Source organism: Lepidothrix coronata, unplaced genomic scaffold (genome assembly GCF_001604755.1).
Source record: "Lepidothrix coronata isolate B3197 unplaced genomic scaffold, Lepidothrix_coronata-1.0 Scaffold114, whole genome shotgun sequence".
Taxonomy (NCBI): domain Eukaryota; kingdom Metazoa; phylum Chordata; class Aves; order Passeriformes; family Pipridae; genus Lepidothrix; species Lepidothrix coronata.
In genome coordinates, this window is record NW_016690294.1 from 2694890 (window position 1) to 2711733 (window position 16844).

Below are 16844 nucleotides of genomic sequence, written 5' to 3' on the forward strand. Positions count from 1 at the left end.
ATAAGGCCTTGAGCAACCTGGTCTAGTGAGAGCATCCCTGCCCATGGCAGGGTGATCTATAGGGTCCATTCCAACCCCTTAACATTCTGTGATTCTGTGGTTAGGTTGGCATTTGACCATTAATGACTAAAAGATAAGCTGTATGTATAGCTAAGTGATTTGTCAGCCTGGCTCCTCCAGATGACACGTTCCAGCTGAAACTGTTCAGTCCTACAGAATTTTCATTGCAAACATAATTTTCAAGTGATGCAAGCATTTCTCCTTAATTTTTATTCATACAATTAATTAAGAAGTATTGTTTGTTACAAATATAATAATCTATAATACATATATAATAGATACAAACTGTTTAATTTCACAAACTGAATAATCAGACAATCATTTAGGTTGGAAATGACCTCTAAGATCATTGTATCACAGTACAACTTGAACAGCTACTATTTTCTTTAATATATTTTTCTCAATTCAAGTTCAAGGGAACTTTCCACATGTATTTTTATCTGGAAATTAATCCATTGTCTTCATTCTTTCCTCATGAAGTCATGTGATGGTTGGTAGAAAGTACCAAGATGAAGTTCTAAGTATTACATTCATTCAACAGACTCACAGTGCTACACAGAATTATATTATAATTCAATCCATAAACCTCAGAAATCCTGTAGAAGAAACTCTCCTGATAAATTCCTTAACTTCTGGATTTTAAGGTCTGTGATACCTTTCCTTTCCTACAGTTAAGAGGAATTTTTTCAGTGAAAAATAATATGTGGCCTGCTGTAACTATGGCTGACTAGGAACAGAGTGCTGTCCTGTTACCCTGATAACAAAGGCTGACATTTGGACACACACATGTGACTTGTAATGGGCTTTCATGGAAATGTGCCTGTGCAACCTCCTCCATGTGCTACACAGATTCAGTTTATTCTCCATTATACTGCAGTCAACAGGGATCAGAGTACTGTTTCCTAAGTAAGCTTAATTTGTTGTGCTGTAACTTTAGTTTCCATATATTAGTAAGAAATCATGGAGCCCTCACCAGATCAAATAAAGACTAGTACACTTGATTGTGCAATATGGTCAATTATGTTCAATATGGTCAATTATGTGTTAGTCTTTTTCTAACCATCTGAAGTCAACAATTTGTCTTATTAGTTTTAATTGTTTATTATACAGTAAAACAAATGTAGCTTTATGAAACCATCTACAGCCCTTTTTTTTCCCCGAGATTTTCATTTTTCATTCTTTTTACTAAAATAGCACATAGCAAGCAGAGATCTAATGATCAAGAGGAAACCTTAAGGCTATTAGCTCCTGTCTTCTCCCAAGACATATATCTTATGAATAGTTAACATACTGCATTGCTTAATATATTTTCATACAGTCATGCTGTTTCTGAATCAGCACATTAATACCCCTTCCCAACATGTTTTCCCAAATTCTACACATGCCCTGTGTTTATCCCAGTCTGTTCTTTAAGATGGTACAGTAGGGCAGTGATGGGAATTGGCCTCTGTGCTGCAGAGGTGCTGTCAGGAGTTCTCAGCTGTGTGTTCCATGGCCAGAAGGTGCTTCAACTGAATAAACAACAGACTGGGAAGGTACAAACAGCCTTTTTGTTTCCTTCCACGAATTAGGTACTAAGTGTATTACATGCAGAGTGCTCTCTACCCATGCTGGATATTTGTATATTACTTTTACTTTTTTTTTTTTAATCTTTTACATAGCAACTCCTCCTACAGGGAACTGGATCTTTGCTAAAGAATAGCTCCACCTTGGAGTCAGCTGAGTCTTGTTCTGCATGAACAAAAAATCCTAGTCTCCCTTGAACTCTTCTGCTGGCTCAAAGACTCTTACCTCAGTGAGAACATTTCATATTCTGCATATGCTTAGGCTTCCACCAGTATGGGAAACAGTAAATGTAATCAAGCACAGAAATTTGAACTCATTATTTGTAAACCACAGAAGTGACATTGCATTTGGCATGAGGTGTCAGATGCACTTGTGACTGAATTCTTCCCTTCTAAGTCTGGAGCTCAAACAGATGTGACAATGATTTCTGTTGATGGCAAGTCCACGTTGGACACAGTGGCCTGGCCTGAAAATCATGCACCATCCCATGGAAGAGTTGATTTAAGGCTCAGATATTTTGAAAATTAGATTATTTTCCCTAGATTATTATATTTGTAAATACATAACTAAATACTGGATTCCACTTCTGAAAAGGTTGACCTAGATTATTAGATTTAATTATACTATATCTTTAGATGCTGTTAAAACAAGTTCCCTGTATTACAGTATTCTCTTGAATAAAAATCAGCAACAAAGTATGCCAGCATTGATTGTAATGTTGAAGTTATGAAGAAGGCTAAGAAAATAGGCTTACCCTGAATTACAGAAACAGTTCCATAGGCCCTGACCACGGCTCCAAAGCAAGCGACTAAACACCCGGTTAAACAGCCGGTAGAGATGCAAACTTTCCACGTCTGGAGCTTTCCACACGTGCTGTAGAACTGCACGAACACCTGTCCTGACTATATCCAAAACCTAGGAAAGAGTATTCCAAGTAAATTAAAGCAAGGGCATATTGCAAAACCGAAAACCAGCTGATGGCTGACTGACTGCACACACACACACACACACACACAGATGACTGCACAGCTATAAATTCCCACAGATGTCTGTGTTTCATTTCTGTGCATTCATCAGCAAACTTTTATTATACACTTTTTCTGTCAATAACATTTTGCAAAGCCAAATCAAAATATTTTATTTTTATTAGAGAAAAGTTCATTTCTATTTTTTTCAGTCTGTTCAATACTAGTTCATTTAAATGACAAAAAGAGTTTAAAAAGAAACAAAATGGACACAATTACAGACTGGAAGCAACTTAACTAACAACCCAAATATTATATATCTTCTTTTCTCACCCCCTTTTAAAATATCATCTATTTTACAAAGAACTAAAATGGCCTGAAGAGCTACAAACTGCTCAGTGTTACTCTGGATCAAACCATATTAGTTTACCTGGCAGGAGATAGTGCAGTAAAATCAATAAGTGAGAAAATGATCAGCAAGATATTTAAAATAGCCACATTTATAGAAATGTCATGGATTTATTCTACACAGACTACCCTTAAATGTAAGTACATGCAGATGTGGGAGGAGAGCTGAGCTGCATTCTGTACAGCACAGACACCGAGGCAGCTGCACACCCAGCTCAGCACTCCTTTGGACACACCTCTGCACGTCCCACTGGACTGAACTGGGGTGTGGGAGGGAGCTGGGACTCACCTTGCCTGCTTTTAAATATCTGCATGTTCTCTGAAGTCGGGCCCCTGGAGAAAAACAGGTTCCAGAGTGTCGTGGATTCTGACTATTCCCAGACTTACTGACAGCATCTAAATGGTTTGGTACCCAAAGTAGTGTTTAGGCCTGACACTGGCACTCGGAACAGTGTCAGATCTGTCCTACAAAAAAGTCTACGGTGCATGTAACAAAAAGTCAGTTAAATCAACATCATTTCCTCTAAAGGAAACAGCCTCTCTGCCTCTTTTGCCTGACAGCATCTTCCAAAAGCCAGTCAGACTCGAGTGAGTGGTAAACAGATGGAGGTATTTATTGATTTGATATAGGATTTTGTAAATGAGAAAGTACAATGCTTTCCCAGGAAACTTTCAGTTATGGATGACAAACTGATTCACATGGTCTCTCTAAAGGTGAAAGAGATTTAGTAGAACAGTAAAGTATGGAAGCATGGTGTAGAATTGCAATTTTTTGGTTCTGCATAACAAAAACAAACTTGTTTATAAATAGCCTGATAGGACACCATGAAGGAAACAAAGCATAAATAAATAAAATGCTTGCAATAGCACAAGGAAGCTGTGTAGCAGTGCTTAATGGGCAGAAAATCTATAGATACCTAATAATGTCAGCCTTGATGAAATATGGGTTTTCCATGTTACTTAAGCTCTTTTGGAAGACCTAGAATTAGTTTGCATGCATAGGTCTTGCACTTAATCCATGCACATAATAATCCAATGCAAATACAATACTGTCATCTCTGTTGGGAATCCTTATGCATGCAGGTGTCTAGCCCACTAAAATTCACACCCATAGTCTCCTTCTCCCAAAGAGTGAGATGGAAAGAGGAAGAAATTATAACCTAAGGATGCTTATCTTTTTTTGTGACAGCAGGAGCTAAACCCAGGTTTTGGATTGCCCCATGCCTGAGGAATGGGTCCAGACTTTCAGACACTTCCTTAGGAGCATTAGCCTGTTGCTTCTCAAGCACCTTTCCTTGTGTCTCACCTGTCTGAGGCTTTCCCAGACAAATGGCAGGTATCTGTGGTTGTATCCACCCATTTGAACTAACTAAGTCCCTAAATTACGTAAGGATCAACCATATATTTCTTTGCAATGTTGCACTGCCTAGTGGTAATTTACCTGTCTGGGTGGAACAGAACAATTCCACCCTGTATAGCCTCTATCACTAGTCCAATAGACATGAGCTAAGAACAGTGATGCCAATGTAGAGCTTTTTCTTTTACTTTAGCACCTGGAGTTGAAGAAAACTGGGTATCTTAGAGCAAGCCACAGACTGCCAGGTACTCTGGAAAAAAAAATTACTTTTCTTTGTCAATATGCCAGAGCAGGAAATGTACCAGTTAATTGTCCTTAATTTGCAAACATGGCCTCAATCATCCATTTAGGAAAAGAGACAAGGCATTGCACAAGGGCTGGAACATCACAAAACCTACATCTTCACTTTTCTAAGTTAATTTCCCTAGCTTGCCTTCATCTTTCTGTTTACTTTAATTTACAACATTTACTTTAACAAAAGCAATTATCTGGGTGTAACGGAACGAGATGTTATGAAAGAGCATATTCAAAACCCTCTGGTAAGCATCAAAACACTTCTAAAGAAATTATGTAAAGTAATAGAACATGAAGCAGTCATAACTCCCCCCCCTCAGAAGTCTCTTTTTCTTGAAAGTCTTAGAGGTTAAATTTCTTTTTAGCATGCATTGATTGCATTGGTTTACTCTGAGCTTGCTTCTGAATGCCTCCTGTTCTTGTGCTGTAATTCTTGAATATTACACACTAAGAATATGAGCAGAAGTTTAATTTTTCTACACCATGCTCAATAATTGTTAAGCAAATACAGCTGTCAGGGATGAACACTGTGAAATCTAGTACATTGCCCAGATATTTTCTTTTTGTGTGTTAGAATTTCCCAGTAAGCATGGTGAAGGGGACTGAGATTCTGGTTTGTATTTCACAAAGTTGTGGAAAGGTACCTTTGAGACAGATTCCTTACATGCATAAATATTCCCCACCTTGTGCTCACTTCTCCTTCACCCACCTCATTGGAATATAAAACATACTTCTTTCAAATCAACAAAAGACATTTGGCAGTCCTCAGCTGCAATGTCATTGTCAAAGTTAATCCGTTTTTATAAACTACCCTTCCAAGAATAACTGTCTGATTGCTTGAAGGGATTGAGGTTAAAAGCAGTTAAAAAAAAAGGCAAATCATTTCCAGTGCAAGCAAAGATGAAGGGCTCGCTAGTGCTTCAGGAATGATAAGTCTCCTAAGTTGTAAAAGATATCCTCACAAGAAGAGCAAAAAGTCCCTGTTTCTGGTTGTGCAGTTTTTGTGAGTAACATCCTGACCCTACATGTACCCCTGTTTAACAGGACTGCCAGTCAAATAAAGGGCAGAACCTCCCTTTACTGTGGGCTTTCTGAAATAATGCTTAAAGGAGAAAATTCTTTGCTTGGCAGGTCCATTTTTTATTCAATATAATCTATTCTAATACTGTGGGTCAAAAACTCAACCAAGTGCAACATCACTAACTCTGATGGAGTTTTAACATTCTTGGTCTGAAACTGCTGACTTGTTTAACCCTTATGAATCAAACCTGCTGAGTCAATACACTTCTAAGAATGTTAGATAAAATTAGGTATTTAAGCTATTAATCATTTATTTGTTTCCTTTTCTTTCAGCAGATTAAGTTTTTAAGAAATTGGTTTTTAAATTATAATCCAGGATAATCATGCTTCTCCAAATATGGAGCAAGATGATTTCCTACAATAGAATTAATTCATACATATGTTAGTATCAATAGCCAGGATTTCAGCATCTCAAGTCACTCCCAGCTACTGCTAAACACCAGCACAAACACTGCTGTGCATCTAGTTCAGTTGACCTTCAGCAAATGAAATATGTCACTTACTTTTCGTTGCTTTGCTGGATCCAGTTTTACCAACCAATAGGATGACACTTTTGGTTTATGATACTTCCAATTATCCATAATCTGTAATCATTGTAAAACACAAGATAAAAAATACAAAAAACCCAACTGAAAGCTGGTATTTCATTCATGAGCATTCCTAATGCTTAAAATTGTGAGCCTCTAAAAGACCACTGTGAGAAGTTTTCTCTAAAACAAATAGAAAAATATTTGCAGATTTATGGGGGGGAACGTTTGCAAAGACATGTGCAATGTTTGAGTTTAATCCTGCCCTCTTTTCTACCCTATTTAGACAGGCACACACTGCCAAGCAGTCAGAAACTTGCCTTGGGTGACTGGGCTCCCATCCCTTGAACACAGCAGTAGTTCAGTAACACACAACTGCTCATCTGTTTAACTAGTGAGGGGAAGTGTTGCATAGGGCACATTGGGTGTTAGCTGGAGAACATCTTTTCTCTCAGTTATTGTGTATCAACTGCAATACTCTCCTTTTACAAGGTCTGAGGCTACCAAACAAGCTCAAGCTGCTAACGTACACTTCCACTGTCATTTTGTTATTGTTTCTTTCTGTTCCATTCCAGACCTGACACAAGTTCTGCCTCACAGACCACCACTATACCATTCCTTGTTCCTTCCCTGATGAGGTATTATTTGCCATCAGGAATGGCTGAGGCCAGCTGAGTTTATACAGAATTCTGCACTAGGAAGTGCATTTCTAAGCCCACTGCTGCTGTGTGAGGAGGCCCCTCCAGATGGAGCACACACTGCCCCGGCACAGGAACACACACCCCCCCAGGGCATCGAGACATTTAATGAACCATTTGAGTTCTGCTTCAAGGAGGAGAAACCCATCTACTGGTTAGGAATGTTATCTGCCAGCATCACACAAATCAACCATCATTAGAGGAGAAGTCTTTCCCACTGGATGTAGTTTGATGATGTTTTCAACATTTTGAAAGCTCTCAGAGCAGAGGAGGTTTTGGGGCAGATAATGAATCAGATGACTGACTGACTCACCACGGGCTGTGCTTACTACACCAGGACACAAGTGTCAATTTAAATTACTAGATCCCTTCGTATTTCTTCTAAACTGAGAAAAGAACTTCTCTCTTAATTTTTTTCTTTTCCAACCTGGTGTTAGCTTCTTTGCACTAAATATTTAAAAGGGATTCAGATAGCATGTAATTTCTGCTTATATATCTTAATATTGGTTTTTAATTGACCTTTAGTTGGGCACTGTTCCGTGTCTTTGATAAACTACGAGGCTCAGGACTGTGTTGGATGTGAGAAAGGCTAAGCTGGTAGACCAGAAGAGCCAAAAAGTGTGTGACTGGTGTTCTTTATGAGCAGCAAACTGCAGTCTGCCTTGCAGATACCATTCTGAGTGCTCTGCTGTGCACATCTGAGAGCCAATTAAACACGTCAGGATCTGTTTTAACAAAATCAGATGAAATATTAATTGTGACATTCTTCTTGCCTTACTTAAAAGTTTTAACTTTCTCCACAATGAAAAATTGAATTTTCCTAACCTTCCTGATTGTTTCTCATATATTTTATAAGGACATAGGAATGCTTTCAGTGCTGCTTTTTTAAAGTCAGAAAGTATGCAAAGCTCCAGACTTCCAAACTCTTCTGAATTATCCTGAGTTTGGGAATTTTAAAAGCCGAAGGAGCTCAAGAATCATGGATTGAGCTTTTTACTTTGCTTCATTTCAGTGGTCTAAACAGTGACTAGCCTGTTCTTTTTTCTTATTTATAGATACTCACATCTTCTATAATTAATTCAGATTCTTCATCTGTTTTTCCTGGGAACTTGATTCTCATGTCATTGATAAGGAGAAGAGTCTCTTTTGTCAAAGCAACTTCTTGCTCTTTTGTTTTCTGTTGCAGCAAAGACTCACTCTAAAAAACAATACGAAGCAGAGGAAAAATTTCAGGAGTGTCATTAAATCACATTATAAAGATGTTTGCTTGGAAAAAAATTTATAAATAGGGTGATATAAAATATATTCTTTAAATTTATAGACATATTATCTAAGATATAACTAATATACACACATGTCTTGTACATTAATGCATCACCATTACTTAGAGTTGTCAAGAAATTCAAGAAAAACAGTTCAAATGTAAGTTTGTTTGAAACAGAATACACAAATATATATTCAATATTTATGGTGCACACAATTTAAGTATAAATTTGAAATTTAGATAACAGACTTTGAATTCAAATTCAGCATTATGAAAAATATTATTAGTCACAAAAATCATCCTTTCAGTTCTTCACTTCAGCAATTGAACAGAAACTGGCAACATATCATTAAGCCAAGATTTCAGGAAGCATTAAAAAGTAAGGACACTTTGCTGCAGTTCTGGTCAGTCAGGGCTCTGACAGTGTCTTCGGTTGTCCAGAATTTTGTTTAAAATGTCAGTGCTTCTTATACCACCACAGATCAGAACCCCTACAGTGTCTGTAAAAGACCTTCTCTGGAGGGTTCGAGGGTTTTCTTTAAAACATAAGATACTATAGAAGTATTTCTGATCCTCTTTCTTTACTTTAACATACTTCTGCATTTTAATTTTTTTCAAGATGAAATTCAAAATTTTTAGGCATTTCTAAATCTTTGTATCTTGTAAAAATACAGTACTTAAGGATATTTTTGCTCTAAGCGACGGATAAATACTTCCAAGTACAAAAAAATACCCTGCTATTTGATGCATATTAATGTGGCTGAAATAAGATAGCAAATAGTTCCAAATTGTTTATAACTGCTATAATAACGTCTGTAATTTCCAACTGTAAATGGCTTATTCTAAACTTTGTTTCCATATCTTTAGAACATTTGGATCTCAGCAGCCTCCAAAAAATGGCAATGTACTGCTCTTTTTTTGCCCAAAAGATAGATAAACTAACACTTTATCATGCACAAATGATTTCTTTTTAGGAAATCACAGTTTATCAATTTTAATTTTATTCTAGCAGTAATATATATTATATTATTCTTAGTTGCAAAAATAATTATGAAGAGAGTTCCATTCAGAATACGGTGCTAAATTATGAGTAGTTCTTATCCATTCTGTAAGTAATTTTATTAACATTATTTTTAGGAAGTGTGACCTAAGCTCTATCACCCAGTGTAATTGTTCTGCATATCAAGATCATTTCTGTGGTGGAGCTTTCTCAATGAAAAAGAGAGTATAGTTTCTTACTAATGTTAATTTAAGCAAGTAGCCCATTTTTAATGTCAGATGGTAAGAGACTGTTCTTAATCTTTCCGTAATTTATATTTGATATAAAGTTAATGTGAATAGAAAAATCTATATTAGCCCTGTCTCATTAAACTCTCCGAGTACATCATGATGATGAAAGGGTACTTTTTAAACTCGAGATAGCTAATGCGATAAAAAATACCTTCAGCGCCTTGTTGTGAAGACACAATCTTAATGTCTTTCCAATTCTATTAACTGACTTTAGAGATGGAAAACTCTGTTAAGGAGTATTTCACAAGATGTCAGCACACAATTTTAACAGGATCCTTTTTCATCATTTAGACAAAGCCTCACAGGCAAAACAGACAATGAGTGTTCTACTGGATAAAAATGATGATTAAAGATAGTAAATACTATGAAGCAAGTTAATTAGCATTACAAAAGGATTTCTCATAATCAAAGCTCACCACAATACAGAAAGGCTGCAAATATGGGTTAAAAGTGCCAATTTGTTTTGCCCCATCTCCAGTGAATGATGTGGGTGATGGAATATATAGGTCAGGCATCAAAGCAGGAATGGCAAGGCTGTGGCAGCACATGCAGTGCAGTGTGAGCCTGGGCCTGAGCCCCACCAACACTGCCTGGGGAAGTGAATGTGTGCTCCACCATGCAAACACAACAGCACAAATGCCTGGGCTGGGAAGGAGATGCCAAAGAGGATGACAGTCTGGTAACAAAATGAAAAAATATATATGGTTCAAAGTACATTGTGAAATTATAACTAACCACACAAATTCTAAACACCTAGAAGTGTTTAATCTGATTATTAATTATTCAGTCTAGTTGCTTATCTGTCTCAAGGAGAGGCTTCAAAATGAAGGAAGCTTTTATCTTTCCTTTTAAAGAAAGAAAATGACTTGCAGTTATTGCAGTGGCAAATCCTGAAGACAACAAGCACTACATAAATTTTCAGTTGTTCACTGTGGAAGTAGAGCTCTACTGCAGTGGTATAGCATACATAAAACAAGTACAGGTTGAAAATTATTTACACCTTCTTCTACAATGGACACCTATACAAAGTCTTACTAATGTTTTATTTTGGTACAATGTATTTACCCTTGGAGTATACACTGGGTTTGGAATAGTGATCTATTTTTGTTACTGTAAAGATTTTGAAGGTAGGTGCATCCTTATTTCAGAACCAGAAGCCCCCAGACATATCACAGAAAATTTTTGAGAGAGGTAATGACCCTTTCTATCTTCAAAAACCTCTCTATTTAGTAGAGAAGGCTGCCCATTCACAAAAACTCTTCAGGCTTCCATTCTCACAAAATGTAACATCTCTATTGCTGGACCAGGAACCCTGAAACATTACAGTTAGCTCTCACCCCGAGTCATAGACAGGTCTGGAGATCTTACATTCCCAAGCATCTGTCAAAATAACCTTAGGCTTTCTGACATGGTGAAAATTAGTAATGTGTTTCTGGAGAAATGGGACACATTTTGAATGCAACTGCTGTGTTAACTCACCCCTGGAGAGTTCCCAGTCCCCAAGGTGGCTGTGTGAGAGACTCTGGCCGAGGATGGGCTGCGGTTTAAGGAGTGAGACCTGTTCACTGAGGACGTTCTCTGCAGCTGCAGAGGGGCTTTGGCTGAGCAGGGCCGTGGCTCAGCTGCCTGTGGCTGCACAGTGAGCACTGAGATGGAGCGAGGGCAGCTCACTGAGCGCCTCATGGAGCCTGGGCAGGACGTGGGGGACGAGTACGATGGAGATTTGACAGTTTTATTGGAGGCTTTCCAGTTCATTCTCCCTGCAGACAAATTAAATGAGTGAAGTAATTACTTACTATTCTCTTAATGCTCATTTTTCAGTCTTTGTAACTAATAACATACATGATCAACACGTGTGAACATATGTTGTACTACCCTGTATGATGAATAACAACAATAAATGTAGCACTCGGTCATGTCAGATCCCCTAATAAGACATAATTTCCACACTCTATAAGAAGATTTATTTCTTCCCCATATTCAGCTTTAATCAAGTAGACTCCAGTCCTCTATAACATCCATAAGATTTATTAGAGAGGGCATGTGCCCTGTAGGTCAAAAAGTATGTGACTACTGAGTGTGACTTCCTGACCGTAAGAATATGGAAACAGGAGAGAAAATGTGCTCGATGGATCCCATATTTGCAGATCTGGTATCCCTCGTCTGCTCCTGTATAGCTGTAGTTTTTTAATTCAGTCTTCTGCTAAACAAATGCTATGAAAAATAAAATTTTAGAAGCAGTACTACACATGTGCAATTACATTATTAAATTCTTTGAGACAATATACTACTAAAACAAAAAAATAACATGCTATATCTATTAATTCAGAAAATACTTTAAAGAAAATGAAACAAGCAAACCAGCGTTTACTCCTAAGATACAAATGTTGATACATTCTAAAATACTGAAGAGTTTCATGTAATTCATCATCAAAGCCAGACTTACTTGGAAAAATGACTTAACCTACCTGATCGTTCCAAAGGTTTGTATTTATTTTCTTCAAGATCATATGAAACTCTTTTCTCTTTTTTTTCATTGTGATCTTCCTTTTCAGTTTCCTCTTCCGATTCTGACACACAGCTACCACTATCACAGCTACTATCACTACTGTGGTTCTTAATTTTCCTTAAGGAATGTGCACTTTCTGGCATTGAACACAAGGGCTAAAGAAAAAGGGAAAAAAAAAAAGTACCTGATTCAGGCAGGTTCAGGCAGGATTTGGACAGCTATAAACTCTCCCAAATTAGACTGGAAGTTTGTTCTATATTTTAGAATAAATGCTTAAATATTTCATTAAATTGACTCCACAGTAATCCTAATCTTTCTCACGTGAAGAACAGCATAATATAGTAATGGGAGGGGGGGAATTATTTTATTTCAAGTATGACCTGCACTACCAGACATATTGAATTATAGTTTGAAATCATAAATCAAGTGCTATAGAATACTATTTACAACCAGTTTAGGTCCTTTGCTGATCTTTGCAATAACTGAAGTTAGAGTTCAGCCATGATCAACATGGAGTAAAAAAACATGCCAAGGAACTTCAGCTGCTATACTTCTGAAAAAGAAAGTGATTAATCTGCATCCTGCAGAGAGCAGAAACTGGAAGAATACAGAAAGCTGTGCTGGGTGTTCTTGGTGTCCCATATGCACATGGGATTCAGTGCCATTGGCTAATGAATCCTGAGCTATTTCCAAGGATACTGCAAGACAAAAATCAGAAAGTAGGAGACAGAGAAACTGATACAAGAACAGAAACGACAAATGAAAATTTTCCTTCTTCCATCTGTCATCGGTCAGACACAAAAAATGCAGTATCCTCCATTACCTCTATTATCCTAAGCAGATTTAACTGGTCACCTTCTTTTCCTACACATTTTCTTTCCAGTAACTCTCAGCTGTAGGAAGCTATGCTGATGGCAACATCTTCCTAGTCATCGAATGGATTGCAATTAAAGCTCAGATTTAAAAAAAAATATCATAATTTCTGAATATACTTTGAGTCAGAGTGAAATAGAACTCTCGGGAAGAATTTAAACTTTCCTAATGTATTAACATCATGTAATGCACCTAGATTTATTAGGAGAGGTAACAGAAAAAAGCCCCAAAACACGCTGTTGCTGCAAGATACATTTTATAACTAAACATATGCTTCCTAAACTTCCATTCCAGACAAAGCAGGGAAGAGATTTCTCCCTAAAAAGTGACAGCCTGTTTATGCAATCCCAAGCTGTTAGACCAGATAAAAAGAAGTTAAAGAAGAATACTCCATTGAGGAGAGCCCTGACAATTGCTGTTACACAAAGAATACATTGCTGTGTATTTATCTATCTGCCAAAAGGACAGTGTGCCTTACTGCTTTCTTAAAAATAGCTGTCCTAACCATGAAATACTGTGTATGATAGAAATACATTGATCAGACATCCCTGATGAGTTAGGCAAGGTATAATAAACATTTTCACTCAAAACTCACAGGGGCTTTCCACTTATCATATACATGTTCCTCACACATTCTACACTAAACAGTAAGAACATCCTGACCAGGACTTCACATCGATTAACACAGAAGAACAAAAAGAAAAGTCAAAGAATTATGAAAAGCAATAGGGACAAATGACCTCCTAAAGTAAGAGATATTTGATTGCTCAGCAAGTTTAATCACCTTGATTTTCTCCTTATGCTAACCTGATCTTTCTGTGATTAAACTCATCTGATCTTATAGCAAAGGATTGAAAAGGACAGTAATTGCTCATTTCCTCTCTACTAGCTGTTCTTTTCTTTGCCTAGCCCTTCATCCCACACACACAGGTACAGTGTGAGACACGTGTGGAGGTGGAAGGAGACCTCTAGAGGCTACAAATAAACTGGACATTTCCAGAATGCATTTCTCAATCTACACAGAACTCAGTAACATTTTCATTGCAGGAAAAAAATGCCTTCATTCTGAGAAACTCTTGATTTTTTTTCTACACGGAGTTCCTAATCATGTTCAAATAAAAATAAGGCTGAAATTCTTGGCAATTATGGAACAGTTGTTTATACGCACCCCCCTCTACCCTTCATATATAGATAGGTATGTGCAAATGTAGATATTTATATATGTTTCTATGTAGGGAGGAGGATGAGGAGGAAAACACATCTCCCCTGACTATTCCAGCTGCTCTGTACAGAGTTTTCTGAGTCCTGACTGTTCTTTTTTCCTGAGGAAGAGAGTGCACGAAAGGCAGTGCATCTGACCTCCTAACAGTAGCTTCTGTCAGCAGGCCACCTACTGAATTTTAAGGGGAGAGACACTTTATGACCTTCTAAAAGAACCTTTCATGTTGCATAACATGATGTGAAAAGTCCCATGGTCGGGTTAGTTTTTTTTCTGTTAGAATTTGCATACGTTACTTTCTTAATATGCAAATAGTTCTTTATTTGTAGGATTTTATGGTTACTAAAAGAGTTTTACAGCTGGATTATTCTCCTACCTGACACATTGACAGGCAATAGTAAGTTCTACTGCCTGTCCCACTCTCCAGATTTCTATATAATAAATATTTAGAGCCTACACATCTCATAGCATCCCCTTTACAAAGAGGTGGCCAATTAAATGCATATCATTGGCCATATGCACCTCACCCCTTACAGGAAAGAGGTGCTGCTCTTTTGGTAACAGATCCAAGCCCATCCACAATGGGCATCTGTATTTCAAAGGGAGTGCACAGGACATTATACAACCAGGGAGGGGTAAATGATTGAGAAGTGTAACAGGACCATAAAAAAGATGCAGGACTAGAAATCCTGTATACCATGAAGTGTGCACACTGCAAGGAAAAGAAACAATCTCCCTGGAATAGCTAGTTTCATTGCTTTCCCTTTTGATTTCATTGATTTTATCACCAAAAAAATGGAAATTTCGGTCATAAGCAATGTTTTCTTTCTCCTCCAAATGCAAACAATATTGTACCAGTAGAGCAGCTTGTAAGCTACACAGTCCGTTTGTCTGCTAGAAAAGAAGACCGTGGCATATAGTCTGACTCATAATTAATCAAAATTCATCCTAAAACTAATTGAGAGAGGTTTTTCAGTTTGGGCTTAGTACCCTTTTAAACATTTACAGCCTCCAGTTTGGGAATGGCTTGTGTGCAACCAGTGTAGAGGGAGAATAGATCAAGTCTGTGTGATACAGTCAAACGGGTGGATGCTCTCTGGGGCTTGCTGGGAAAAGACAGGCTTCTGGAAAAAGGAAAAAACGTGACTGAGGTGTTAAACTTGGATTAAGTGACCCCATGTTAAAGAACTGAAAACAAACTTCCAGGAAAAGAATTCCTGAAGAATGGGGATTGAGTGTGTTGCTTGAGTGGACTGGATTTTTTTTTCTTCTTTAAATGAATCCACTGCTGTTAAAGCACTAGCTCACAAAATCCCCATATTTGTAATGAGGTCCCTGCAAATCTATCTTAATACCAGATTGGGTATGTAGATCCTCTTTCCAGTATGCATGCCTGAAATAAGAGGTAGCCCTTTGGATTCTTGCACATATCTGAAGTACCTCTTCAAGCTCAGAACAATTGTCAGCATTCATTTTGTACTTAAATTCACAGACTTGTACACCATGTCATCAGAAACACGAAACGCTGTAAAAAGATCTACATGCATCAATAAACAAATCCATCAGAGCTCAGGAACACAGATGTAGGCTCTTCTAAGCAGACTTGACCTAAAGCATTTGGAGGATATAAAAAACATACTTATTTTAGCCAAGCTCAAACTATTTATCTTTACTGGCTTACAGAGATATGCCATTTATTTAAGGCAAAGATTCACATGAACTATGCACACAATCAGAAAGCATTAAGCTAAAAATAATATACATTCACATTAAAAGCAGATTTGGGATACAAAAGAGGTTCCAAGATACACTGTACAACTATTTTAGCAAGTGAGGAAGCCACAGACATACTAAAATTATAATTAATTCTTCGATCTTCCATAGTGCCTTTTATTCCATGATCTCAAAATTCCTAATTTTGGAACTAATCAATTAAAGATGAAAGCATTCTTTTGAGATAAGCTATTGATATAAAAATCCTTTCACACACTGAAATAAAGCAATGCCTTGCACAACAGCAGTTGCCAAGCATGGCAATTCCTCAAAACAGCTAAGAGAGGGAAAGAAGGATCTTATATACACTTAAAATTTTAATGGGATTTAGTTGGACAAATGGTAGTGATGCTTCTCTCCATACTTTAAAAAAAAAAAAGTTAGTGCCAGTCTGAAGAAGAAAACTTCCACCAGGACCAGCTAACTAAATTCCCCACTTAAAATTCCCAGAATACCTGTCTACAGAGTGAAACAAAAAATTGGTATCTAGAAGTCAAATACCTTAGGTCCTCGCTGCCTGGTGCATTTTCCCATTAGCTTTTCATCATCTATTTCACACTGCTCCAGAAGATCCAAAATGTCCTCCTCCTAGAAATGGGAATTTCATTAAAATTGATTCAAAGCAGGACATACTTCCTTCCAAAATCCTTCCAAATCCTTCCTTCATACATCCTTCCAAAATTCAAGCAGAAAGTGGCAGGAATTTGAAATTACTCTGATTACTAATTCCTGAAATAAGACTATGAATTCCTCCACAGGAGGAAATAAAAGAATTTCTTCTCATGCATGCATCTCTCCTTACAAGCAAAATGAAAGTTAAAATCAAGTCTTAACATTTATTAATAATAAAAGTCTGAAGAAAGGGTTAAACAAAGATTCCTGTAAAACTGCTGGATGATGCCAACTACAAAGATGCAAAATCATTTATTTCTCAGATTTCAAATTAAATCACATTAACTGG

The 16844-nt window shown here is 37.3% G+C and overlaps 1 protein-coding gene across 8 annotated transcripts in view; it reads right to left on the reverse strand.

Annotated features, from left to right (window-relative positions):
- The window catches only part of TTLL7 (tubulin tyrosine ligase like 7), a 62355-nt gene that overhangs the window by 6543 nt on the left and 38968 nt on the right, over positions 1-16844 (reverse strand). For 7 of the 8 annotated variants that reach the window (XM_017824936.1, XM_017824942.1, XM_017824938.1 and 4 more), the window contains 7 exons: positions 16385-16471; positions 11978-12173; positions 10989-11269; positions 9661-9735; positions 8019-8153; positions 6234-6314; positions 2381-2541 (listed from right to left, as the gene is read on the reverse strand). In XM_017824936.1, the coding sequence (XP_017680425.1) occupies positions 2381-2541; positions 6234-6314; positions 8019-8153; positions 9661-9735; positions 10989-11269; positions 11978-12173; positions 16385-16471 (1016 nt within the window). The remainder of the gene's footprint in view (positions 1-2380; positions 2542-6233; positions 6315-8018; positions 8154-9660; positions 9736-10988; positions 11270-11977; positions 12174-16384; positions 16472-16844) is intronic. The other variant, XM_017824943.1, reaches the window with a different exon arrangement.